The sequence below is a fragment of the Salmo trutta genome, chromosome 13 (assembly GCF_901001165.1).
Source record: "Salmo trutta chromosome 13, fSalTru1.1, whole genome shotgun sequence".
In the NCBI taxonomy this organism is placed as follows: domain Eukaryota; kingdom Metazoa; phylum Chordata; class Actinopteri; order Salmoniformes; family Salmonidae; genus Salmo; species Salmo trutta.
In genome coordinates this window covers 91,444,522-91,472,352 of record NC_042969.1, presented here as the reverse complement: position 1 = coordinate 91,472,352, position 27,831 = coordinate 91,444,522, and the positions used below count along the sequence as shown (strand labels likewise).

The window sequence follows — 27,831 nt, the reverse complement described above, 5'->3', positions numbered from 1 at the left end:
GTAACATAGTCATATGTTTGAAAAGTGTAAGTTTTCGGATTTAGAGGAGTTTGAATTTCGCGCCCCGCCCATCATTGGATATTGGAGCAGACGTTCCGCTAGCGGAACGTGTAGATGTAAGAGGTTAGGAATTTTATATCTTTGATGATAATAATCAAGAATCAATTCGCCTTGACTAATGCCCAAGGTTTGTAAGACAATGGGTTAAAATAATTAGGCAAGGACTCAGCTTTCTGCAAAAGGTATCTGTAGCTTTTATTCAGAGAACGTTCTGAGGTCAGGTTAACAAAACAGTCATTATATAGTTCTTGCTTTCTTACGCACATGCATTTACACACAAACTGTTGGTGACCTGTCTCCCCCACAAACTTCTCACACTCTTTATCACTCTCCCGAGCTCGCCTGTTCCTTTCCCTCAAGATAAGAAATGCTTTGAAATTTTCACTCCCAGGAACATGTGTCTCCTGGTGTCCCTCGTAATTGCATATACACATTCCTTTCCCTATCACATGGTTCCTGAACTTTCCAGAACTAATCAAACTTATCTATCCCTACATTGATCATTACATTGATTATTCATTAACCATTCTGTATGACTAATAATTCATCATGGTCTATTGATTCATTTACCTTTAATAGATAATTCTCTTATCAATTCCACCCTTAAATGATTCAATAATTCTCCATGATTTGATCAGATGCTATATGAGAACCATACTAATCACACGCTATATGTAAATGCAATAATCACTCGTTACATGGAAATACATCACACACTATATGGAAATACATCACATCACACACTATATGGAAATACAATACATCACACGCTATATGGAAATACAATACATCACACTACAATGATTTAAACAAGTCCAATACATGAATATTCCTCATATTCATCCATTAATGTCCTAGGCCTATTTCCAATTATGACACTTCTATTTAGGATTTTCATCATAATTTTCATTTAAGGACCAGTGTATCTAAATGTTGAAAATTGTTTCATCAAACATTGGCTGCTCGTTGTCGAAAGAGACGGAATCATCTCCCTGGCCTGGAGGCCCGTAATCGCCATCCCACTGATCGGAGCTCGGAATCGGTCCATATCTCATCATCTGCTGCGTCATCGATCTCTCTAGAGTCCTGGTGATTAAACCTCTCACACATGGGACGAGACAACATCCACACAACAGAAACACACTCATACAGGTGAAAGCAGCCCATAATACAGTTCTTACAACACTTTTCCATTTCCCAAACATGGGATGTATTATCAGGAATGTACGTGTAGCGCTGAACCTAATTATTCTACATACACTGCCCTCTTCTGCCAATAACGTATCGAGAGTCAGTCTATTTTACCAGGTCATGAGGGGGGTGTCGGATAATTGATCAGAGAACCTCTTTACTGCATCCCCGTTTTCATTCATGAATCTCTGTTGATTCTAAAAGATGTCATTAATCCAATCCACATTTCTATTTATTGTCAACCACCAAAATAATGTAGTGTTAAAGCCTTCACATATTTGATTCATAGCTTTGTATTCATCTGGAACTTCCCTGAGGATGCCAATAGCATCCATCTAGACAAAGCTACTCCCATCCTGGTCAAAACTCCTTCTGTGCCTACTTTAGCCTCCTATAACTGGCCTCTGATGACTAACTTGACTTGGTTGGACCTATAACCCCAGGGCGCAAGTTCCTAACCACCCTTTGTGGTAATTTTTACTAGCCCACCCTTCATCAGTTATAGGTGCTATGAGGTTAAGAATGTTCTATTCATCTCTCAAACCTAAGTCAGTCACATTACCAATTACCTTTCAGTCATTAAAATCATCTAAGTTCTCGGTGCCATTCTTGTATCTATAACACTGGTATTCATCCGGAATTTAGGTGAACCGAGGTGGGTTGGCTGAGTACTTCAATCTGGCCAACCCCAATTCCTGTACAGTTGTCTGCTTCCCCAGGAAATTGTTTAATGTTTACCTTAAATTCTACATCTTGATCTTCTTCGACTCCTTATTCTGTATGTCACTCATCAGTGTATTATATAGTTTATCTTCTCCTTCTTCTCAATGACAACGGTATCGTATGATTAGTACCAGAAGGTGGTGGATCAATGTATCAGTCAGATTAGACTATGATGCAGCTCAGAGTCACTACTCTTCTCAAAAACCGCCAACCCTCTCCTGCCCTTAGTCTCTCTGCTAGGTACCACTCCATACTCACACCTCTAGGAGCACACACAGTGATGAACGGTCGGGATAGGAAATCTTCGTTAAGGAGGTAACCCCCGGACCCTGTTGGTATCGGTTCTTCTCCTAACTCTGTGTGTGATCAGCAGTGCTCATATGTGTACATACCTCCTTGCAGTGGGTAACGTGGACCCAAGTGACTCTCTCAGCTTTTCTAATGGCAAAGGCAGTGGTTTAACAGAACCTGGTATGGGCCTTCCCAACTGTGTTGCTTCCAGTTTTTTCTCCTCAGGGACTGGATCCACACCCAGTCTCCTGGTTGGATTGAGTGAATCACCTTCTCCTGTAATTCACCTGTTGGACACAAAATCTTGGACATACGGGTTTGGTTAACAAACAGTCTTCTCATGTGCTCTGCTAGTATTTCTTCAACTTCTATGTCTACCAGTTCTGGTATTTTTAACTCTGTCATTCTATAGGCTCTACCTGATTAGCTAAACTGTCATCCATCATTTAAAGAGATGGCTCCTAGTAAACCAACTCTAGGGATAATATCTTGGCTTAATATTTTAGCTACCATAATCATGTCCACCAAGTAAGTTGGGAACGCTTCTACCCATTTACTATACTTATCTATTCTTGTTAAACACCCTTCTTCCCCTCCTTTCGGAATATTTCAATAAGTCCAATTCCAAATGTTGGAATGGATCTTCTTACAAATTTTATTTTTTATTTTTAAGTAATTATCCTCTAGGCCATCACTCTTTCCTAACTACTCTACTATACTCCCTTCCCCTTGATACATTGCTTAACCTATGTATCAATATTGCTGCGTATCCATACAATTTCTTTGGTAGGATAAGTAAATTATCCTTATGTCAGATCTTCTCTTGTAGGATGCCCCCTTTCATTTTCCACATGTCCAATTCTCCCTGGGGCCTTCATCCTTGGCTATCATCTAACAATCCTCTGTCAAGTGTCTTAACTTCTTTAAGATGTATCTGTGCTGTTTTGTATGGTTTTAAATGTTCATGTGCTTGTCTGTGTAAATAGTAACTTTTCTCTCCTTTCTTATTTCACCGGTTCTAGTCAATGCTACTATTTTGGCCTACTGTGCAGAATAGTGTCTGGGCAATGGTTCAGTGTCTAACACCTGAAACCAACTAAGCTTTCATTGCCCTTTTAGTTAGGGTAACAATTACTTTCAACAAAATGATCATATCTCCTCCTATCGAATTTACCAAACATAAACTTAAAATCAAACTAAAATACATGCCTGCCAATGGAGCCGATAGTCTCTCCATGAATTAATATCCTAAAGCTAAGTGAACCAAATTCTCTTCCTATCTACTCCTGCTGGCCCCCCTTCTTTCTCCGTGCTACTCCCCAACCCTCAAGGTTTCAGCAGTGCAGGGGAGGATCTCTCTGTCTGCCCTTCTATCTGTCTCCAGCTTTTACTCATAACAGAAAGTATCAAATCTGGGTTGTTTCCAAATATTGACTAAATGTCTCATTGTCTCCTTGGTTGCACTCCTGAACTTTAGAAAAATCAACCTGTCTAGATATTGCATATCTACTTAAATGTATCTCGATACCCTCAATAATCCTGGATCACCTACAGATGTCATGTATCCCTGTCCTGCTGACCTAAGTCTACCATTATTAAACTTCTTCACAACAAAATATAGTAATACTAGTATATCAATTCCACAGCCTTGTTGTGTTAAATCTCTTACACTGAATTCAACAACAGCTGACTTCCTAAGGGAAAATAAACGTATCTACATCATGTAAAAAAATACCCCTGCTACTGGTCAAAATATTTTCAAATCACATAATCAGATCAAAATGACTAATCTGATTTCCTTCACCCAGAAAAAATATTTTACCCTTATTGTTCTAGGAAAATAGACTTAAGGAAGCCTACCCTTAGTCTAAGGCTTTGCCCTTTTAGTCCTATCATTGGTTCAAATTATCAATTGTCTCTGGTTCTTTAACTCCATCATAATTATCAGTTCTCCAAATTCCCTTAAAATCAATTTCACCAATGACCTTTCACCAATGACCACCATCCAAATGGCTTTTCAATGTGGCTGATCAGACCACACAGGAAAAGTCACCAGAGGGGTCAACAAGTCATACCACCCTTTCAGAACCGTGTTTCTTACTACATTAAACAAATTAAGGCTTAGAACTTCATCTACATTTTGTATCCCAGGTTCCCAGAACATTCCCTATCAAATGAATTTCATGTGTTTATTAAAACTGAAAACAAGACACTCCCCAGTATCACACAGAAATTTGATTCTCTCTCCCATTACTGTTAGTGTCAAATAGGGTTTCTGTTCTTGTTGTACTGCCAAATCAATTGTAGCCAATTCAAAAACTTCACAATCGCTGTTTATAACTAAATTCTGAAAATCGTCCTTCCCCTCACTAGTGTCTGTTCCCCTGCTCTCCATAGTTAGTCATGCCCCATCCTCCTCCTCTGAGTCTGGCTGGGGTCGCCTGACCTTCTTTTCTTTATCTCTACTCCCTCTCTGGCCTTGCTTGTCTCTGTTTTTGTTACAATCTCTACCAGAATGGTTTCCCCCCCTGCAGCAGTTACACGGTGCGTTACACTGTCTAGCAAGGTGTCCTAGCTTGTGACAATTGAAACACTCGTATTCCCCTTTAAGATATCATGTCTCTAGGAATTTTTTATTTATTTATTTTTTCCCAAAGAGAGCTAAGCGCTTCTTTTTCCATACAATAACCACTTGGTCAGCATTTCATCCTGTCACACTGATTGAAAAACCCAAAAGTTGACTATAAACAAAACCTAATAATACTTAAAATTCCGTTGTACTCCCCCCAATCATTAGTTTTAAACTTTCTCAATGGTTTATGTGATTGAACATGCCTTTCTGTGGGCGCCTGACCTTCTCTCTGTATTTGTCTCGACCCCCTCTCTGGCCTCTCTTACTTCCCTTAGATCTGCTAGCCCCCACCCTACGAGGTTCTGTTTGGTGGCACGATTTATCTCGGGATGCATTCCACTGAGGAAAGCAATTTTTCATTGCTGATAATCCGGGGCTTCAAATTCATCCACTACCGTCGGTTCTATTAACCCAATATTAGCGTTGGACACGTCCTTTAATCTCTCTAGGTATTGGTTTATAGTCTTATGAAATGTCCAAGGGTTTAAAAATATCATGTACATCGCCACAATTCTGTCGCAATTATTAATTTCCGCTCCTTATAATTCATTAGATTTAAGTAACTGCCTTTTCCTTGATTCCGTCCTTCAATTACAACTCCCATTCTCTCTATAAATCATTTAAGCAGGCCATTTAGACCACAAACAACGTACTTTATCGAATTCGCTCCGCTATTCTTTTGAAAGAATCTCTCTTCCTATTTACTAAACAAGCTATCAAAACATTCGGTTTCTATCTTAAACAAACACTAACAACCGTATCGTTCCAGTCAAAACATAACAATAAGTACATTTAATTTTAGTCCCATGGTGCATGGGCTGGGATCCGAACATGGGTCCCCCGCATGGCAGGCAAGAATTCTACCACTGAACCACAATGCTATTGTTCATGTTTACAATTTCGGTAGTTCTTTCCTGCTCGGTTACAATGTTCACAGTCTGGTGAAATGTCCTGTTCTATCGCAATTAAAACACCTCTTCTCTCCGTCTTTGTCAGCGCGTCTCCCTGTTTTTCCCCTTCTGTCTACAGTGTCTCTATCCACTTTTCTCAATAAGTTTGCTAAATCCTGTTCTCCTCTCTGTCTGCTCCTGGCTACCCAAACATTCATTTTAGTAACTCCCTTACTTTTGGCCCCCTCCGCTCTCTTTCTAGCTTCTGCCAGCCAAACCCGAGCGGTGTCAAGCCCCTCTGTGCGCTGCTTCTCCGTCTTACCCCCACTGACCTTATGTATTTGTTTTACATTAATTCCAATCTTTCAACATTCAAACATCCATCAAAATCGTATTTCTTCCTCCATTTCGGCCCAAAATAAATGTTCCTTTTATCTTTTCCCAGCATAAAACGTTCAACTCCCGACAATACCGGGGTCTCCTTAGAGGATTTACTACCCATGTTGTTAAAGTACACTCGTATTTATTCTGTTTCTTCTCCCAATCTAGAGTTTTAGAAATATTATTCGTAAGAACCTTAAACTATGTGCTTTAATTTATACAACTCCAAACCAAATACGATCAGTGTCTCCTCGTTGTTAATCTTTAGGTGTATGCTATTTTACCGTTATTAACCTAGAATTTGGGGAATAATCATTCTATATTACAAATTGCTTCTATCTCATCGCTCAAAAAGGACAAACAGCTTTTTTCTTGCGACTGTTGATTCTAACAATATGTTCTCGTTATTAACTATTCAATTTGGGGAATAATTATTCTATATTACAAATTGCTTCTATCTCTTCGCTCAAAAAGGACAAACGGCTTTTTTCTTGCGACTGTTGATTCTAACAATATGTTCTCGTTATTAACTATTCAATTTGGGGAATAATTATTCTATATTACAAATTGCTTCTATCTCATCGCTCAAAAAGGACAAACTGCTTTTTTCTTGCGACTGTTGATTCTAGCAAGATGTTTTCTTTTAACCTTCTTTTCAATTATAGAGTATTTCTGCTAGAATGATTTCATAACAGCATAATCACTCTATCTCTCTCGAAACTTTATCTACAGCGGGGACTCTCGATCAGACATTAGATCGCATACGTATGCAACTATAAACTACTTTCCAGGGGTCGTAAAGCCCTAGTTAACAGCCTATTTATCTGTTGCTTCATGTAACTCTTGACACCAATACCTGTATCTCACTCCACCATATTAGGTCTCACCTCACTCATAGATATCAGACCCAAAGCCGTATTTAGGTACCGACTATCCCCCTATGGACTATTAACCCTTTTACGTTATCAGGTTCTCACCATAAGACCTAGTTTAGTTTTATGCAGTGGCCACAGTTGCCGAGGGTCTATTTCGGACCCTCCGTCGTTTTCGAATTCGTCCTTTTGGATTTACAACTAATTTCTGCCTTCCATTCGCGCAGAATACTTGATTCCCTTTAAAACCGATTTTTCTCCACGCGAACTTCCGAAGCCAGATCACCAGCTATAACCTCCCCGACTTTCAGCGTCTAACACCCAGAGTACATTAAAATCCTCTACATCAATGAGATTTTGAATTTACGACTGATTCCTTTCTTCTATTCGCGCAGACTACTTGATTCCCTTTAAAACCGATTTTTCTCCGCACGAACTTCTGAGCCCAGGTCACCAGCTATAACATTCATCAATCTCAGCGTCTCATACCCAGAGTACCTTTCACTCTCAACAATCGTTTTTGTCTTTCACTCATTTCTCATCAAATGCCAACACCCAATTGTGTCCCTTATTCCCTCATGCAATGCATACACACAGGTGTATTACTCATTTCACTCATTTCACCATGCAATGCAAACCTATAGGTATATCACTCATTTCACTATGCAATGCAAACCTATAGGTATATCACTCACCCCTTATTTAATGTAATCATACAGGTGCTATTCCCCAAAAGTATGAATAAAGTCTACTAACCTTATCATTTGCAGCTGAGTTTTTCAATGTTCGTTGAATCTCGTCACCACCTCTGTCGCGTACCAATTTGCCACCGGCCTGTAAAGAACCCACAGAAAAGGGCCAGGTCTTTGATTTACGGATATTTCATCCGCCCGTGCACGGTTTCGGTGTCTCCTTGGAACGACAGCGGCAGTTTGAGATCCGGCTCGAAGGACCAATTGTTAAAGGAATTTTATATCTTTGATGATAATAATCAAGAATCAATTCGCCTTGACTAATGCCCAAGGTTTGTAAGACAATGGGTTAAAATAATTAGGCAAGGACTCAGCTTTCTGCAAAAGGTATCTGTAGCTTTTATTCAGAGAACGTTCTGAGGTCAGGTTAACAAAACAGTCATTATATAGTTCTTGCTTTCTTACGCACATGCATTTACACACAAACTGTTGGTGACCTGTCTCCCCCACAAACTTCTCACACTCTTTATCACTCTCCCGAGCTCGCCTGTTCCTTTCCCTCAAGATAAGAAATGCTTTGAAATTTTCACTCCCAGGAACATGTGTCTCCTGGTGTCCCTCGTAATTGCATATACACATTCCTTTCCCTATCACATGGTTCCTGAACTTTCCAGAACTAATCAAACTTATCTATCCCTACATTGATCATTACATTGATTATTCATTAACCATTCTGTATGACTAATAATTCATCATGGTCTATTGATTCATTTACCTTTAATAGATAATTCTCTTATCAAACTCTTCAACAACTGGCAATTCATTATACAGAAAGAGGAGGTTGTATCTAGTGAATTTATATCTAGTGAATAGTGGAACATTGGTGCTCCCACTTTATAATAAATAACATATTCACATAAATAACGGAACAATAGCAACATGTGGTGTCACTTCAACTTGTTTATTTTGTTTGTAATACAAGGATACACATCATGGGTTGTTACAGGGCCGGCCCAGTTGTACTATGCAAACAGAACGACATCTTCCATTGACATAATGTTCGGAATGTCAAACACATGCATGTTAAATGAAGACACTACCAAGGAGATGAAGTTGCGGGACGACTCGGGGATGGTAGTGTCCCAGCACATCTCTTCCAGTTGCACAATCATAGCTTTGCAATCGTTGCTGTTTACCCGGAACTCTGCATATTCTTTGGGAAGCAGTTGGTCATAAACGTGCAGTACGTCTAGCGCTGGCATGATAGACGTGATCCTCTGGTTGTAGAAGGGTATCATGGTCATCAACCATAGATCATGGACCTTATCACCGAGTGCCATGCGCACCTTGTCTGTCAATGTCACGACAGGAGGATCTTTCCTCACTGAAACAAATACACAGAACGTGATTTAGTGTAAGAGCAAGTGTCGATCCATTACAGCCCTTACCATTACAACCCTTACGCTCACTGTACATGTGTTTATACCCACCGAAACTTCCCTGTGGCCCGTGGTTTTGCAGGTCATAGTATAAGCAGGGATGTGTTTCACATAACACCTTGAGGAATCTCTCGGCTCTTTCCTCGGTCTTGAGGCAGTGTTCAATGACCTTATGCATCATCGTAACTGTATTGCTCTTACTGTGAAAAGACCCGAGTAGATTCTCACCCTCGGGGTCTTTTGTCAGGACCTGATCGGAGATACTTCTGAAGCCCCGATGCCTCTCGGCTATGTCCTCCTTGTAACTGTTCAATAACTGGCAATTCATTTTACAGACCAGAGGTTGTGAATAATGGAACTGTGTTGAGCTGCATGTCTCTCTATATATAAATATATATATGGTAAAGTCTGAATCATGGCATGATACTTCACCCATGGTTGTATGAATGTTCTCTCGTAGAAGTACCCTTGGTTGGATACATTTGGTTGGATACATGAGCCCTGTTTGGATGTATGGTCCTCAGTGGGAAAGGTGAACCCTTGCTGTATGAAGTGCGTTTTAAGTAGAAACTTGGAGTTCCCCGAACTCACCGCTTTGGTGGACTTTACCACCAGTACCATCTAGAGGTTCACATTGGTAAACAACAGGTTTATGAAAAGATTCTACAAACAGAAACATGTCTTCTGAAGCCATTTTATTGATGTGTATTTCTATGAAATGTTTGTTGATATCAGCCCCACTGTCGAGCTTCTGATACCACAGACGCACAGTGTCTGTGCTGTTAAGTAGAACCCGAGTTGTACCCGATCCATTCACCTTGGTCCAGTTTACAATAAGTTCCATCTGAGTCGAGACCTCTAAAGGTACACCCTCGGCATCTTGGGTGAGCTCAATGATCCTGGATGCAGACATGGTTGTCGTCCGGTCGATACTGAGCTGTGTGTACAAGGACAACCTCACCGTTTGATTTGAGACAAACCGTGTAATAATGTTCCTTCATGGGGATGAATAACTACTGGTTGGATGATACACGGTCAATCTGCATTGTTAAGGATGAGCTATGCTATCTAAATGGGGCTGAACACACCAAGGCCAGAGTCGGTAGTCTTTGCATGTATATTTAATATTGGAGAAACGTATAGCATTACCATAACAATGTAAACCTACAAAACATTGATTGTACACTTGCCATATCCATCCAAGGTGCATTATCATTCACTACATAATAAAGGTTACATAAGCCTGTTAAAAAGGTAGCAATTTAACAGCTGTGGTTAGAAACGTATACATTTAAAAAGCTGTGGATGTTTCCAGGTTCGCATGTGGATGATACACAGTTGCTATCCTATTGGATTTCTGTCTCATACAAGAGCCACAACAGCATACCATACAAGCAGTTGCACTGATAATCAACACAGCTGCAACACAGATAATTATATACAACCAATAACTTTCCCAAAAGAGGACACTTTTCTCTGGGTGGTCCTGGTGTAGATCTTGGCCTCTCACAAGGTCCTCCTTTTCAGCCTCGAGGTACCTAAATAGATTTGTGTAGTTGATCTCACCGTCCTCTAAATGGGTCTCGATCTCTTCCTCTTCTTCTTTGCTCAGTGGGCGACCAGTCAATTCAACCAATGCCTTTAGTCCCCCATCAAAATCTCTCGTGTAAAAGGAGTTACCCAGTCGAATGATCTGATCCATGTTCTTCATGGAGTCTTCAGGAACTCCAATAACCTTGGCTAGTTTGAGGATGTTGTCTTTGTTGTTGATCACTGTGGCGCCTATTGCCGATGCTACCCCTTTGGCCTTGTCAGAGGTGACAAATGTCTTGATCTTTTCCAGGGACTGTTTAAGTTTTTCGGTTTTTGAGGTCTTTGTATCAACTTGATAGGTACCTCTAGCTATAGATACTCTACCAGAACTAACCTTCTTGGTTCCGACATAGACCTCACAGTTCTTTGAATTCTTGCATTCATCACATTGAGTAGTCAGGCATTGTTTCATGGTAGAACTGGTGTAACAGAGAACCTTCTTGACATCTCCTCCAGGACATTTGTAGGACACTTCGATTTCATCTGACCCGTAATTCTTCAGACTTAGTCCAGCCAAATTACCCAAATTCACGATTCTGTCACCATCATTCTTCTTCTTGAAGTTATCAAACAGTCTTGTTTCTTTACAGTTCGTCACACCGCAGGCAACACAGACAACTTCCTTATAGTCCTTATATTTGGAAATCATGTTTATGTCAGGAGCCTCTACCCTTAGGGTTGAGCCACTAAGACAATGGACATTGTAGGTCTTGGTCGAGGCTAGGACCTTGTATGTAGCAATAAGAACTACTATTACGATTATGTTCATGGTTGTCCCGATGGTTTGGGTTTCAACTTAGTAGGACCTCTGTGAATGTGAATGCTGAGGGAGTTGTTACAGCTTGCATATATATACACACACCCTGTATCTGGAAATCCCCTGGCATGAGGCTTGGGTATAGGATTGCTCTCGTTGGGGGGATGCTCTGTTATCGGACGTTTCTACATAGATATGTTTAACCTGTTAGGGTATAGGGGGCAGTATTGAGACTTTTTGAAAAAAGATGTGCCCATTTTTAAATGCCTCCTACACCTACCCAGTAACTACAATATGCATATACTTATTATATATGGATAGAAAACACCCTAAAGTTTCAAAAACTGTTTGAATGGTGTCTGTGAGTATAACAGAACTCATTTGGCAGGCAAAACCCTGAGACAGATTCTGACAGGAAGTGGATACCTGATGTGTTGAATTGACTTTGAGCCTATGCCATTGAAAAACAAAGGGGGTGAGGTAAATTCTGGCACTTCCTATTGCTTCCACAAGATGTCCCCAGCCTTTACAAAGTGTTTTGAGTGTTCTACAGTGAGATCTGACCGAATAAGAGCCATGGAACGTGATGGTCCATCATTCACCCTGGCGCGCGATTTGATGGTGGGTACTCTCATTCCGAAACGTTTTAAAAGAAAACCCAATGGTCCGCCTTGAATTTTATTCATGTTCTGGTTAAAAAAGGCCCTAATGATTTATGCGATACAACGTTTGACATGTTTGAACGAACGGAAATATATTTTTTCCGTTCTTGAAGTGAAGTGAAGTCCGGCTGGCTTAGATCATGCGCTACAACACGGAGGTTTTTCGACATAAATGATGAGCTTTTTTGAACAAAACTACATTCGTTATGGACCTGGGACTCTTTGGAAGTGACATCTGATGAAGAGAATCAAAGGTAATGGATTATTTATATAGTATTTTCGATTTTAGATTCCTCCAACATGGCGGTTAGTCTGTATCGCTATGCGTATTTTTCTGGCGCAGTGCTCAGATTATTGCAAAGTGTGATTTCCCAGTAAGGTTAATTTAAAATCTGACAAGTCCATTGCGTTCAAGAGATGTAAATCTATAATTCTTTGAATGACAATATAATATTTTAGCAATGTTTTCTAATATTAATTAATTATTTTGTCGTCATGACTTGACTGCCGGTATTGGAGGGAAACGATTTCCTGAACATCAACGCCATAGTAAAACACTGTTTTTAGATATAAATATGAACTTGATAGAACTAAAAATGCATGCATTGTCTAACAAAATGTCCTAGGAGTGTCATCTGATGGAGATTGTAAAAGGTTAGTGCATAATTTTAGCTGATTGTATGGTTTTGGTAAAGCCTGTCTTTGAATCGACAATGCATTGCACACCGCTATTGTCAATGTACTCTCCTAACATAACCTAACTTTATGCTTTCCCCGTAAAACCTTTTTGAAATCGGTAAACGTGGTTAGATTAAGAAGATGTTTATCTTTCAAAGGCTGTAAGTTAGTTGTATGTTTGAGAAATTTGAATTTGTACATTTATTTGGTTTCAAATTTGCCGCTCTTGAAATGCACCTGCTGTTGATAGGGTGCGCCACAGGTGGCACGCTAACGTCCCAGGTAGCCTCAAGAAGTTAACAGTGGTTGGGGGAATCCTCTGCTATTGGACGTTTCTACTTAGATATGTTTAACAGTGGTTGGACAACACTTACTTGGTTTCTGCTTACATATTGGTTGAAAGGGTCCTCCATGGTTGGATTGTTGTGAAACCTTTAACTAGGCTATAAAAAGGCTGGTCTCTTTCTTCAACCCATGTCGCAGTCATGTTTACATTACTGGTGCTGGTGTATCTTGTTATCCCGAACAAAGGCTGTGGATTGAATGACAATTGTTGCAAGTGTCCACCTGGGGCAAGGCTGGGTGACAGCGGAACATGTGAAGATCCCCAGTGTACACCTTGTGAGAATGACGAATATATGCCATCGTACAACCGGGAAAGAATATGTCGTCTACAACCATACTGTGATCCCAACCTAAACTTTGAGATACGACATTATTATGATCTGACTAAAAGACACACCTGTAGGTGTAAAAAAGGCTTCCATTGTTCCAATTATGATTTTTGTTTACAATGCATTCCTCATTCCACATGTGAAAAAGATTATGTTGCTATTTCCCTGGGTAACCACACTCATGATGTTGAGTGTGGACCTAGACCGGACCGGCCATCTACTTTTAACCCGATGTTATTACTTTGCGGGATTCCTGTCTTGGCTGTGGTAGTGGGCATGGTTGTGATCTGCACAAAACAAGTCCCGGTACAATATCCAGATGTACTTAATGTGTTCAGATGCCTTTATAATTTCCTTACGATTAGGACCGAAGGAATGGTCACTGATGTTAATGGGACAGAAGGCCTCGAACTAGAAGGAGTGGTCACTGATGTTAATGACACAGAAGGCCTCGAGCTAGAAGGAGTTACGCATACAAAGTCCTATATCAGCAATGGTGAACAACAGGGACAGCAACAGGGACCTCGTATAATGCGGTGTATTTGTAAACTACCAAAGACCGTATGCCTCATCATGGTCATAACCTTGCCTTTGGGACTGAGCTGTGCACTCATTACCGTGGTGGACTGGTGCTTGGCAGCTTACTGCGACGCTTCGGTTTCTATCTACACTTTCCCCTTAGGTCATTCCATAACATCACATGGCCTTGGACAGATTGAGGCTATACCACTGTCTACTTTTTTGAACAGATGCAAAAATCAAAATGAGTTCACTGTACCCGGGACTGTGAGGTTCCACAAGGCTATCAAGTGTGTCAGGAAAACCAAGTATCATAAACAAGGCAATTCTGGGACATACTCGCGAAAGGACAATACTGGTTCAAAGGATTCCATTTCGGGACACGCGGGAGCATCTGGATCATTTGTTGGAGTGACTGCTTCGGCAGAAGCGTCTTTCAGCAAAATCGATGCTGTGGAGAACACAGTAGAGAGCAGTGTCTCGAATAGCGACAACGTGGCAATCTCTCTTACATCATACAAATGCGAAGTGGGTACTGTGATGTTGTCCTCCTACACGCCCAGTAGTGCACTCAAACAAGACATACACACCCTTAACCAAGATCCTTACAAGACCATCGATGACTTTTTACAAAACTGGGGTTACGCATTTGTGAGCTCTACTACAGTGGGTGGATATTACAGTTCATTCAATATATTTTCAACCTGTAACAAGGACGCAATGACAAGTCTGGACTTTGCCACAGAGCACTGTAATGAATTTGGTGCGAAAGCAGAGGCGACAGGTGGTGTGTTTGGAGCAAGTGTTGGTGTGGAAAAGGTCAAATGTAACACTGAAGGGTTGTCTGACTCCCAAAGAGAAACATTGACGGACATCACCAAAGAATCTCAGACACTTCAGGTTGGGGGTGATACTCTGGGAGGTGAGGCGAACTGGGAACTGACATTGAAAATGAATCCATACCCATTACAAATGACAATAACCCCGATAACAACAATTGTTGGATTCTCCGAAGAGTCTGTGACCCTGATAAAGCGCAGAGCTGCAAATGTTCAGCTATCTGTGGCTTCCTTGATGGAGAAGGTGCCTGATATGACAAGACAGTGTTAGCAATGTCTATCTAACCAATTGCTGCCATTGCTATGGTATATGTAGTTATCCAATAGGGATGTTTATGGGGTTGCCAGAGTGAGGAACCTCTTTCCTTTGTCATAGTAAAAGCGTGTGTAATGTAACTAGTGATGTATACCCTATATCTATGTGAATGTAAATACAAGTTTTATATTGATGGTACAAGCATGTTACACGAACCTTATCCATTGACTGAAGAGTGTGTAATGGTGATGTATACCCTATATCTATGTGAATGTAAATAAAAGTTTTATATTGCTGGTAAAGAGTCTCACATTCATGAACATGTGTGGAGAATGATTTATCCAACAACATTGGACTAGGAATATGTAAGCTGAATCAGACCTAGTCCATTTCGGTGTATATTCATATAATAGACTTTGGATATTTTATTCTGACTTGGAGGAACGATCACCGATCTGATATACGACCTATATCCGGATGACTGTTCTCACATACACACATTATTGGTTGGATAAGTGTAAGAGGCATAACTTACAACCCTCAAAAGAGTCCATAAAGCTCTCCCTATTCGGCCTGAGTAGTAACTCACAATCGGTCGCCGAAGGGATATGGACCAAAGGAACCATGGTTCTGAGGGGCAAGCAACCCTCAAAAGTGTCCGTAAAGCTCTACCTATTTGGCCTGAGTAGTAGCCATCAATCGGTCGCCGAAGGTATATGGACCAAACTACCATGGTTCCGAGGGACAAGCAACCCTCAGAAGTGTCCGTTTCGCATTTATTATATCGGACTAGTAGTTTGCCACTATCCCTGAGCTTCTAGGCCATGGAAGTCATGTTGTCAAAACCCAGGTTTCTGATTTCGCGCCGGTACCTGTCTGCCCCACCCGGGCATGACTGTGTAAAGACTGTATTACGGGATTTACCGATCTTCACTGTGTCACTCACACCGTGTTTTTTTTCCCCCGATCTCCCGTATGAAAAAAATGACCAAAAAAAAAACTTTTAAAACTTGAATAAATCGAAAAGTACAACTCCAATCCGGACGGGGTTTTTTTTGCACGAAAGGGCACATATAAACGAACATTTCCATATAAATTAAACCGTTTTTCCATAAAGAATTCTAATAGAAAATCGAGTTTTAAGTTTTCGAAAAAAAGTTCCCGGAACCGAAAAAAATAGTTCCTATGCATGAAAGATTTTATAAACAGGGGCTAATTGTTACCCATCACGAGAGAGGGTATGAGACAAAATTTGGGAACTCTAGCCCCTCAGGAAGTATTTTTAATCATTATTTGAAAATGTCAGATTTTGGTCAAAAAAGTTACAGAGTGCCCACTTTTCATTTCGCTCAGGAGACTAAGTCCAAACGTGCACCTGGTTTTATTTTGGGTTACCAGGTCTAAATTTTAAAAATGGTTTTAAATACTTTTAAAGGCCATCACCCACCCCCCAGGACCCCTGTTTCAGCACCCCACTGCTGTCCCATGTCAGTGGGATAAAGAATGAGTGTTTTATGGATGTTTGAAGGTTTGGTGGGGACGTGTCCGTAGCATATATGCACCTGGTTTTATTTTGGGTTACCAGGGGTGAAATTTTTCAAACGGTTTTAAATACTTTTAAAGGGTATAGGGACCTTCATACCCACCCTTAGAGCACCATCCTGCGGCCTCAACTCAATGAGGTACAGCAAGAGGGAATTATATAGCTTTTCAAAAAAGTCTCAGAAAAATGACTATGTTCAAACTGCTCAGGAAATCGGCTATGTTTTTCTTCTCAGAAATTGCACTATGTTTTACTTTTGGGTTACCAGGGGTGAAATTTTTCAAACGGTTTTAAATACTTTTAAAGGCCATCACCACCCCCAGGACCCCTGTTTCAGCACCCCACTGCTGTCCCATGTCAGTGGGATAAAGAATGAGTGTTTTATGGATGTTTGAAGGTTTGGTGGGGACGTGTCCGTAGCATATATGCACCTGGTTTTATTTTGGGTTACCAGGGGTGAAATTTGAAAAACGGTTTTAAATACTTATAAAGGGTATAGGGACCTTCATACCCACCCTTAGAGCACCATCCTGCGGCCTCAACTCAATGAGGTACAGCAAGAGGGAATTATATAGCTTTTCAAAAAAGTCTCAGAAAAATGACTATGTTCAAACTGCTCAGGAAATCGGCTATGTTTTTCTTCTCAGAAATTGCACTATGTTTTACTTTTGGGTTACCAGGGGTGAAATTTTTCAAACGGTTTTAAATACTTTTAAAGGCCATCACCACCCCCAGGACCCCTGTTTCAGCACCCCACTGCTGTCCCATGTCAGTGGGATAAAGAATGAGTGTTTTATGGATGTTTGAAGGTTTGGTGGGGACGTGTCCGTAGCATATATGCACCTGGTTTTATTTTGGGTTACCAGGGGTGAAATTTGAAAAACGGTTTTAAATACTTATAAAGGGTATAGGGACCTTCATACCCACCCTTAGAGCACCATCCTGCGGCCTCAACTCAATGAGGTACAGCAAGAGGGAATTATATAGCTTTTCAAAAAAGTCTCAGAAAAATGACTATGTTCAAACTGCTCAGGAAATCGGCTATGTTTTTCTTCTCAGAAATTGCACTATGTTTTACTTTTGGGTTACCAGGGGTGAAATTTTTCAAACGGTTTTAAATACTTTTAAAGGCCATCACCACCCCCAGGACCCCTGTTTCAGCACCCCACTGCTGTCCCATGTCAGTGGGATAAAGAATGAGTGTTTTATGGATGTTTGAAGGTTTGGTGGGGACGTGTCCGTAGCATATATGCACCTGGTTTTATTTTGGGTTACCAGGGGTGAAATTTGAAAAACGGTTTTAAATACTTATAAAGGGTATAGGGACCTTCATACCCACCCTTAGAGCACCATCCTGCGGCCTCAACTCAATGAGGTACAGCAAGAGGGAATTATATAGCTTTTCAAAAAAGTCTCAGAAAAATGACTATGTTCAAACTGCTCAGGAAATCGGCTATGTTTTTCTTCTCAGAAATTGCACTATGTTTTACTTTTGGGTTACCAGGGGTGAAATTTTTCAAACGGTTTTAAATACTTTTAAAGGCCATCACCACCCCCAGGACCCCTGTTTCAGCACCCCACTGCTGTCCCATGTCAGTGGGATAAAGAATGAGTGTTTTATGGATGTTTGAAGGTTTGGTGGGGACGTGTCCGTAGCATATATGCACCTGGTTTTATTTTGGGTTACCAGGGGTGAAATTTGAAAAACGGTTTTAAATACTTATAAAGGGTATAGGGACCTTCATACCCACCCTTAGAGCACCATCCTGCGGCCTCAACTCAATGAGGTACAGCAAGAGGGAATTATATAGCTTTTCAAAAAAGTCTCAGAAAAATGACTATGTTCAAACTGCTCAGGAAATCGGCTATGTTTTTCTTCTCAGAAATTGCACTATGTTTTACTTTTGGGTTACCAGGGGTGAAATTTTTCAAACGGTTTTAAATACTTTTAAAGGCCATCACCACCCCCAGGACCCCTGTTTCAGCACCCCACTGCTGTCCCATGTCAGTGGGATAAAGAATGAGTGTTTTATGGATGTTTGAAGGTTTGGTGGGGACGTGTCCGTAGCATATATGCACCTGGTTTTATTTGGGGTTACCAGGGGTGAAATTTGAAAAACGGTTTTAAATACTTATAAAGGGTATAGGGACCTTCATACCCACCCTTAGAGCACCATCCTGCGGCCTCAACTCAATGAGGTACAGCAAGAGGGAATTATATAGCTTTTCAAAAAAGTCTCAGAAAAATGACTATGTTCAAACTGCTCAGGAAATCGGCTATGTTTTTCTTCTCAGAAATTGCACTATGTTTTACTTTTGGGTTACCAGGGGTGAAATTTTTCAAACGGTTTTAAATACTTTTAAAGGCCATCACCACCCCCAGGACCCCTGTTTCAGCACCCCACTGCTGTCCCATGTCAGTGGGATAAAGAATGAGTGTTTTATGGATGTTTGAAGGTTTGGTGGGGACGTGTCCGTAGCATATATGCACCTGGTTTTATTTTGGGTTACCAGGGGTGAAATTTGAAAAACGGTTTTAAATACTTATAAAGGGTATAGGGACCTTCATACCCACCCTTAGAGCACCATCCTGCGGCCTCAACTCAATGAGGTACAGCAAGAGGGAATTATATAGCTTTTCAAAAAAGTCTCAGAAAAATGACTATGTTCAAACTGCTCAGGAAATCGGCTATGTTTTTCTTCTCAGAAATTGCACTATGTTTTACTTTTGGGTTACCAGGGGTGAAATTTTTCAAACGGTTTTAAATACTTTTAAAGGCCATCACCACCCCCAGGACCCCTGTTTCAGCACCCCACTGCTGTCCCATGTCAGTGGGATAAAGAATGAGTGTTTTATGGATGTTTGAAGGTTTGGTGGGGACGTGTCCGTAGCATATATGCACCTGGTTTTATTTTGGGTTACCAGGGGTGAAATTTGAAAAAACGGTTTTAAATACTTATAAAGGGTATAGGGACCTTCATACCCACCCTTAGAGCACCATCCTGCGGCCTCAACTCAATGAGGTACAGCAAGAGGGAATTATATAGCTTTTCAAAAAAGTCTCAGAAAAATGACTATGTTCAAACTGCTCAGGAAATCGGCTATGTTTTTCTTCTCAGAAATTGCACTATGTTTTACTTTTGGGTTACCAGGGGTGAAATTTTTCAAACGGTTTTAAATACTTTTAAAGGCCATCACCACCCCCAGGACCCCTGTTTCAGCACCCCACTGCTGTCCCATGTCAGTGGGATAAAGAATGAGTGTTTTATGGATGTTTGAAGGTTTGGTGGGGACGTGTCCGTAGCATATATGCACCTGGTTTTATTTTGGGTTACCAGGGGTGAAATTTGAAAAACGGTTTTAAATACTTATAAAGGGTATAGGGACCTTCATACCCACCCTTAGAGCACCATCCTGCGGCCTCAACTCAATGAGGTACAGCAAGAGGGAATTATATAGCTTTTCAAAAAAGTCTCAGAAAAATGACTATGTTCAAACTGCTCAGGAAATCGGCTATGTTTTTCTTCTCAGAAATTGCACTATGTTTTACTTTTGGGTTACCAGGGGTGAAATTTTTCAAACGGTTTTAAATACTTTTAAAGGCCATCACCACCCCCAGGACCCCTGTTTCAGCACCCCACTGCTGTCCCATGTCAGTGGGATAAAGAATGAGTGTTTTATGGATGTTTGAAGGTTTGGTGGGGACGTGTCCGTAGCATATATGCACCTGGTTTTATTTTGGGTTACCAGGGGTGAAATTTGAAAAACGGTTTTAAATACTTATAAAGGGTATAGGGACCTTCATACCCACCCTTAGAGCACCATCCTGCGGCCTCAACTCAATGAGGTACAGCAAGAGGGAATTATATAGCTTTTCAAAAAAGTCTCAGAAAAATGACTATGTTCAAACTGCTCAGGAAATCGGCTATGTTTTTCTTCTCAGAAATTGCACTATGTTTTACTTTTGGGTTACCAGGGGTGAAATTTTTCAAACGGTTTTAAATACTTTTAAAGGCCATCACCACCCCCAGGACCCCTGTTTCAGCACCCCACTGCTGTCCCATGTCAGTGGGATAAAGAATGAGTGTTTTATGGATGTTTGAAGGTTTGGTGGGGACGTGTCCGTAGCATATATGCACCTGGTTTTATTTTGGGTTACCAGGGGTGAAATTTGAAAAACGGTTTTAAATACTTATAAAGGGTATAGGGACCTTCATACCCACCCTTAGAGCACCATCCTGCGGCCTCAACTCAATGAGGTACAGCAAGAGGGAATTATATAGCTTTTCAAAAAAGTCTCAGAAAAATGACTATGTTCAAACTGCTCAGGAAATCGGCTATGTTTTTCTTCTCAGAAATTGCACTATGTTTTACTTTTGGGTTACCAGGGGTGAAATTTTTCAAACGGTTTTAAATACTTTTAAAGGCCATCACCACCCCCAGGACCCCTGTTTCAGCACCCCACTGCTGTCCCATGTCAGTGGGATAAAGAATGAGTGTTTTATGGATGTTTGAAGGTTTGGTGGGGACGTGTCCGTAGCATATATGCACCTGGTTTTATTTTGGGTTACCAGGGGTGAAATTTGAAAAACGGTTTTAAATACTTATAAAGGGTATAGGGACCTTCATACCCACCCTTAGAGCACCATCCTGCGGCCTCAACTCAATGAGGTACAGCAAGAGGGAATTATATAGCTTTTCAAAAAAGTCTCAGAAAAATGACTATGTTCAAACTGCTCAGGAAATCGGCTATGTTTTTCTTCTCAGAAATTGCACTATGTTTTACTTTTGGGTTACCAGGGGTGAAATTTTTCAAACGGTTTTAAATACTTTTAAAGGCCATCACCACCCCCAGGACCCCTGTTTCAGCACCCCACTGCTGTCCCATGTCAGTGGGATAAAGAATGAGTGTTTTATGGATGTTTGAAGGTTTGGTGGGGACGTGTCCGTAGCATATATGCACCTGGTTTTATTTTGGGTTACCAGGGGTGAAATTTGAAAAACGGTTTTAAATACTTATAAAGGGTATAGGGACCTTCATACCCACCCTTAGAGCACCATCCTGCGGCCTCAACTCAATGAGGTACAGCAAGAGGGAATTATATAGCTTTTCAAAAAAGTCTCAGAAAAATGACTATGTTCAAACTGCTCAGGAAATCGGCTATGTTTTTCTTCTCAGAAATTGCACTATGTTTTACTTTTGGGTTACCAGGGGTGAAATTTTTCAAACGGTTTTAAATACTTTTAAAGGCCATCACCACCCCCAGGACCCCTGTTTCAGCACCCCACTGCTGTCCCATGTCAGTGGGATAAAGAATGAGTGTTTTATGGATGTTTGAAGGTTTGGTGGGGACGTGTCCGTAGCATATATGCACCTGGTTTTATTTTGGGTTACCAGGGGTGAAATTTGAAAAACGGTTTTAAATACTTATAAAGGGTATAGGGACCTTCATACCCACCCTTAGAGCACCATCCTGCGGCCTCAACTCAATGAGGTACAGCAAGAGGGAATTATATAGCTTTTCAAAAAAGTCTCAGAAAAATGACTATGTTCAAACTGCTCAGGAAATCGGCTATGTTTTTCTTCTCAGAAATTGCACTATGTTTTACTTTTGGGTTACCAGGGGTGAAATTTTTCAAACGGTTTTAAATACTTTTAAAGGCCATCACCACCCCCAGGACCCCTGTTTCAGCACCCCACTGCTGTCCCATGTCAGTGGGATAAAGAATGAGTGTTTTATGGATGTTTGAAGGTTTGGTGGGGACGTGTCCGTAGCATATATGCACCTGGTTTTATTTTGGGTTACCAGGGGTGAAATTTGAAAAACGGTTTTAAATACTTATAAAGGGTATAGGGACCTTCATACCCACCCTTAGAGCACCATCCTGCGGCCTCAACTCAATGAGGTACAGCAAGAGGGAATTATATAGCTTTTCAAAAAAGTCTCAGAAAAATGACTATGTTCAAACTGCTCAGGAAATCGGCTATGTTTTTCTTCTCAGAAATTGCACTATGTTTTACTTTTGGGTTACCAGGGGTGAAATTTTTCAAACGGTTTTAAATACTTTTAAAGGCCATCACCACCCCCAGGACCCCTGTTTCAGCACCCCACTGCTGTCCCATGTCAGTGGGATAAAGAATGAGTGTTTTATGGATGTTTGAAGGTTTGGTGGGGACGTGTCCGTAGCATATATGCACCTGGTTTTATTTTGGGTTACCAGGGGTGAAATTTGAAAAACGGTTTTAAATACTTATAAAGGGTATAGGGACCTTCATACCCACCCTTAGAGCACCATCCTGCGGCCTCAACTCAATGAGGTACAGCAAGAGGGAATTATATAGCTTTTCAAAAAAGTCTCAGAAAAATGACTATGTTCAAACTGCTCAGGAAATCGGCTATGTTTTTCTTCTCAGAAATTGCACTATGTTTTACTTTTGGGTTACCAGGGGTGAAATTTTTAAAACGGTTTTAAATACTTTTAAAGGCCATCACCACCCCCAGGACCCCTGTTTCAGCACCCCACTGCTGTCCCATGTCAGTGGGATAAAGAATGAGTGTTTTATGGATGTTTGAAGGTTTGGTGGGGACGTGTCCGTAGCATATATGCACCTGGTTTTATTTTGGGTTACCAGGGGTGAAATTTGAAAAACGGTTTTAAATACTTATAAAGGGTATAGGGACCTTCATACCCACCCTTAGAGCACCATCCTGCGGCCTCAACTCAATGAGGTACAGCAAGAGGGAATTATATAGCTTTTCAAAAAAGTCTCAGAAAAATGACTATGTTCAAACTGCTCAGGAAATCGGCTATGTTTTTCTTCTCAGAAATTGCACTATGTTTTACTTTTGGGTTACCAGGGGTGAAATTTTTCAAACGGTTTTAAATACTTTTAAAGGCCATCACCACCCCCAGGACCCCTGTTTCAGCACCCCACTGCTGTCCCATGTCAGTGGGATAAAGAATGAGTGTTTTATGGATGTTTGAAGGTTTGGTGGGGACGTGTCCGTAGCATATATGCACCTGGTTTTATTTTGGGTTACCAGGGGTGAAATTTGAAAAACGGTTTTAAATACTTATAAAGGGTATAGGGACCTTCATACCCACCCTTAGAGCACCATCCTGCGGCCTCAACTCAATGAGGTACAGCAAGAGGGAATTATATAGCTTTTCAAAAAAGTCTCAGAAAAATGACTATGTTCAAACTGCTCAGGAAATCGGCTATGTTTTTCTTCTCAGAAATTGCACTATGTTTTACTTTTGGGTTACCAGGGGTGAAATTTTTCAAACGGTTTTAAATACTTTTAAAGGCCATCACCACCCCCAGGACCCCTGTTTCAGCACCCCACTGCTGTCCCATGTCAGTGGGATAAAGAATGAGTGTTTTATGGATGTTTGAAGGTTTGGTGGGGACGTGTCCGTAGCATATATGCACCTGGTTTTATTTTGGGTTACCAGGGGTGAAATTTGAAAAACGGTTTTAAATACTTATAAAGGGTATAGGGACCTTCATACCCACCCTTAGAGCACCATCCTGCGGCCTCAACTCAATGAGGTACAGCAAGAGGGAATTATATAGCTTTTCAAAAAAGTCTCAGAAAAATGACTATGTTCAAACTGCTCAGGAAATCGGCTATGTTTTTCTTCTCAGAAATTGCACTATGTTTTACTTTTGGGTTACCAGGGGTGAAATTTTTCAAACGGTTTTAAATACTTTTAAAGGCCATCACCACCCCCAGGACCCCTGTTTCAGCACCCCACTGCTGTCCCATGTCAGTGGGATAAAGAATGAGTGTTTTATGGATGTTTGAAGGTTTGGTGGGGACGTGTCCGTAGCATATATGCACCTGGTTTTATTTTGGGTTACCAGGGGTGAAATTTGAAAAACGGTTTTAAATACTTATAAAGGGTATAGGGACCTTCATACCCACCCTTAGAGCACCATCCTGCGGCCTCAACTCAATGAGGTACAGCAAGAGGGAATTATATAGCTTTTCAAAAAAGTCTCAGAAAAATGACTATGTTCAAACTGCTCAGGAAATCGGCTATGTTTTTCTTCTCAGAAATTGCACTATGTTTTACTTTTGGGTTACCAGGGGTGAAATTTTTCAAACGGTTTTAAATACTTTTAAAGGCCATCACCACCCCCAGGACCCCTGTTTCAGCACCCCACTGCTGTCCCATGTCAGTGGGATAAAGAATGAGTGTTTTATGGATGTTTGAAGGTTTGGTGGGGACGTGTCCGTAGCATATATGCACCTGGTTTTATTTTGGGTTACCAGGGGTGAAATTTGAAAAACGGTTTTAAATACTTATAAAGGGTATAGGGACCTTCATACCCACCCTTAGAGCACCATCCTGCGGCCTCAACTCAATGAGGTACAGCAAGAGGGAATTATATAGCTTTTCAAAAAAGTCTCAGAAAAATGACTATGTTCAAACTGCTCAGGAAATCGGCTATGTTTTTCTTCTCAGAAATTGCACTATGTTTTACTTTTGGGTTACCAGGGGTGAAATTTTTCAAACGGTTTTAAATACTTTTAAAGGCCATCACCACCCCCAGGACCCCTGTTTCAGCACCCCACTGCTGTCCCATGTCAGTGGGATAAAGAATGAGTGTTTTATGGATGTTTGAAGGTTTGGTGGGGACGTGTCCGTAGCATATATGCACCTGGTTTTATTTTGGGTTACCAGGGGTGAAATTTGAAAAACGGTTTTAAATACTTATAAAGGGTATAGGGACCTTCATACCCACCCTTAGAGCACCATCCTGCGGCCTCAACTCAATGAGGTACAGCAAGAGGGAATTATATAGCTTTTCAAAAAAGTCTCAGAAAAATGACTATGTTCAAACTGCTCAGGAAATCGGCTATGTTTTTCTTCTCAGAAATTGCACTATGTTTTACTTTTGGGTTACCAGGGGTGAAATTTTTCAAACGGTTTTAAATACTTTTAAAGGCCATCACCACCCCCAGGACCCCTGTTTCAGCACCCCACTGCTGTCCCATGTCAGTGGGATAAAGAATGAGTGTTTTATGGATGTTTGAAGGTTTGGTGGGGACGTGTCCGTAGCATATATGCACCTGGTTTTATTTTGGGTTACCAGGGGTGAAATTTGAAAAACGGTTTTAAATACTTATAAAGGGTATAGGGACCTTCATACCCACCCTTAGAGCACCATCCTGCGGCCTCAACTCAATGAGGTACAGCAAGAGGGAATTATATAGCTTTTCAAAAAAGTCTCAGAAAAATGACTATGTTCAAACTGCTCAGGAAATCGGCTATGTTTTTCTTCTCAGAAATTGCACTATGTTTTACTTTTGGGTTACCAGGGGTGAAATTTTTCAAACGGTTTTAAATACTTTTAAAGGCCATCACCACCCCCAGGACCCCTGTTTCAGCACCCCACTGCTGTCCCATGTCAGTGGGATAAAGAATGAGTGTTTTATGGATGTTTGAAGGTTTGGTGGGGACGTGTCCGTAGCATATATGCACCTGGTTTTATTTTGGGTTACCAGGGGTGAAATTTGAAAAACGGTTTTAAATACTTATAAAGGGTATAGGGACCTTCATACCCACCCTTAGAGCACCATCCTGCGGCCTCAACTCAATGAGGTACAGCAAGAGGGAATTATATAGCTTTTCAAAAAAGTCTCAGAAAAATGACTATGTTCAAACTGCTCAGGAAATCGGCTATGTTTTTCTTCTCAGAAATTGCACTATGTTTTACTTTTGGGTTACCAGGGGTGAAATTTTTCAAACGGTTTTAAATACTTTTAAAGGCCATCACCACCCCCAGGACCCCTGTTTCAGCACCCCACTGCTGTCCCATGTCAGTGGGATAAAGAATGAGTGTTTTATGGATGTTTGAAGGTTTGGTGGGGACGTGTCCGTAGCATATATGCACCTGGTTTTATTTTGGGTTACCAGGGGTGAAATTTGAAAAACGGTTTTAAATACTTATAAAGGGTATAGGGACCTTCATACCCACCCTTAGAGCACCATCCTGCGGCCTCAACTCAATGAGGTACAGCAAGAGGGAATTATATAGCTTTTCAAAAAAGTCTCAGAAAAATGACTATGTTCAAACTGCTCAGGAAATCGGCTATGTTTTTCTTCTCAGAAATTGCACTATGTTTTACTTTTGGGTTACCAGGGGTGAAATTTTTCAAACGGTTTTAAATACTTTTAAAGGCCATCACCACCCCCAGGACCCCTGTTTCAGCACCCCACTGCTGTCCCATGTCAGTGGGATAAAGAATGAGTGTTTTATGGATGTTTGAAGGTTTGGTGGGGACGTGTCCGTAGCATATATGCACCTGGTTTTATTTTGGGTTACCAGGGGTGAAATTTGAAAAACGGTTTTAAATACTTATAAAGGGTATAGGGACCTTCATACCCACCCTTAGAGCACCATCCTGCGGCCTCAACTCAATGAGGTACAGCAAGAGGGAATTATATAGCTTTTCAAAAAAGTCTCAGAAAAATGACTATGTTCAAACTGCTCAGGAAATCGGCTATGTTTTTCTTCTCAGAAATTGCACTATGTTTTACTTTTGGGTTACCAGGGGTGAAATTTTTCAAACGGTTTTAAATACTTTTAAAGGCCATCACCACCCCCAGGACCCCTGTTTCAGCACCCCACTGCTGTCCCATGTCAGTGGGATAAAGAATGAGTGTTTTATGGATGTTTGAAGGTTTGGTGGGGACGTGTCCGTAGCATATATGCACCTGGTTTTATTTTGGGTTACCAGGGGTGAAATTTGAAAAACGGTTTTAAATACTTATAAAGGGTATAGGGACCTTCATACCCACCCTTAGAGCACCATCCTGCGGCCTCAACTCAATGAGGTACAGCAAGAGGGAATTATATAGCTTTTCAAAAAAGTCTCAGAAAAATGACTATGTTCAAACTGCTCAGGAAATCGGCTATGTTTTTCTTCTCAGAAATTGCACTATGTTTTACTTTTGGGTTACCAGGGGTGAAATTTTTCAAACGGTTTTAAATACTTTTAAAGGCCATCACCACCCCCAGGACCCCTGTTTCAGCACCCCACTGCTGTCCCATGTCAGTGGGATAAAGAATGAGTGTTTTTATGGATGTTTGAAGGTTTGGTGGGGACGTGTCCGTAGCATAT

General features: G+C 40.9%; 1 protein-coding gene across 1 annotated transcript; it reads right to left on the bottom strand.

The window, feature by feature from the left end:
• Positions 1 to 10,366: 10,366 nt before the first annotated feature.
• Positions 10,367 to 14,435, bottom strand: LOC115206741 (uncharacterized). The gene is made up of 2 exons (XM_029773948.1): positions 13,163 to 14,435; positions 10,367 to 11,725 (listed from the first exon to the last, which is right to left on the bottom strand). The coding sequence occupies exon 2, from the start codon at positions 11,531 to 11,533 to the stop codon at positions 10,463 to 10,465; it is 1,071 nt and encodes a 356-aa protein (XP_029629808.1). The 5' UTR covers positions 11,534 to 11,725; positions 13,163 to 14,435; the 3' UTR covers positions 10,367 to 10,462.
• Between the last annotated feature and the right edge of the window lie 13,396 nt (positions 14,436 to 27,831).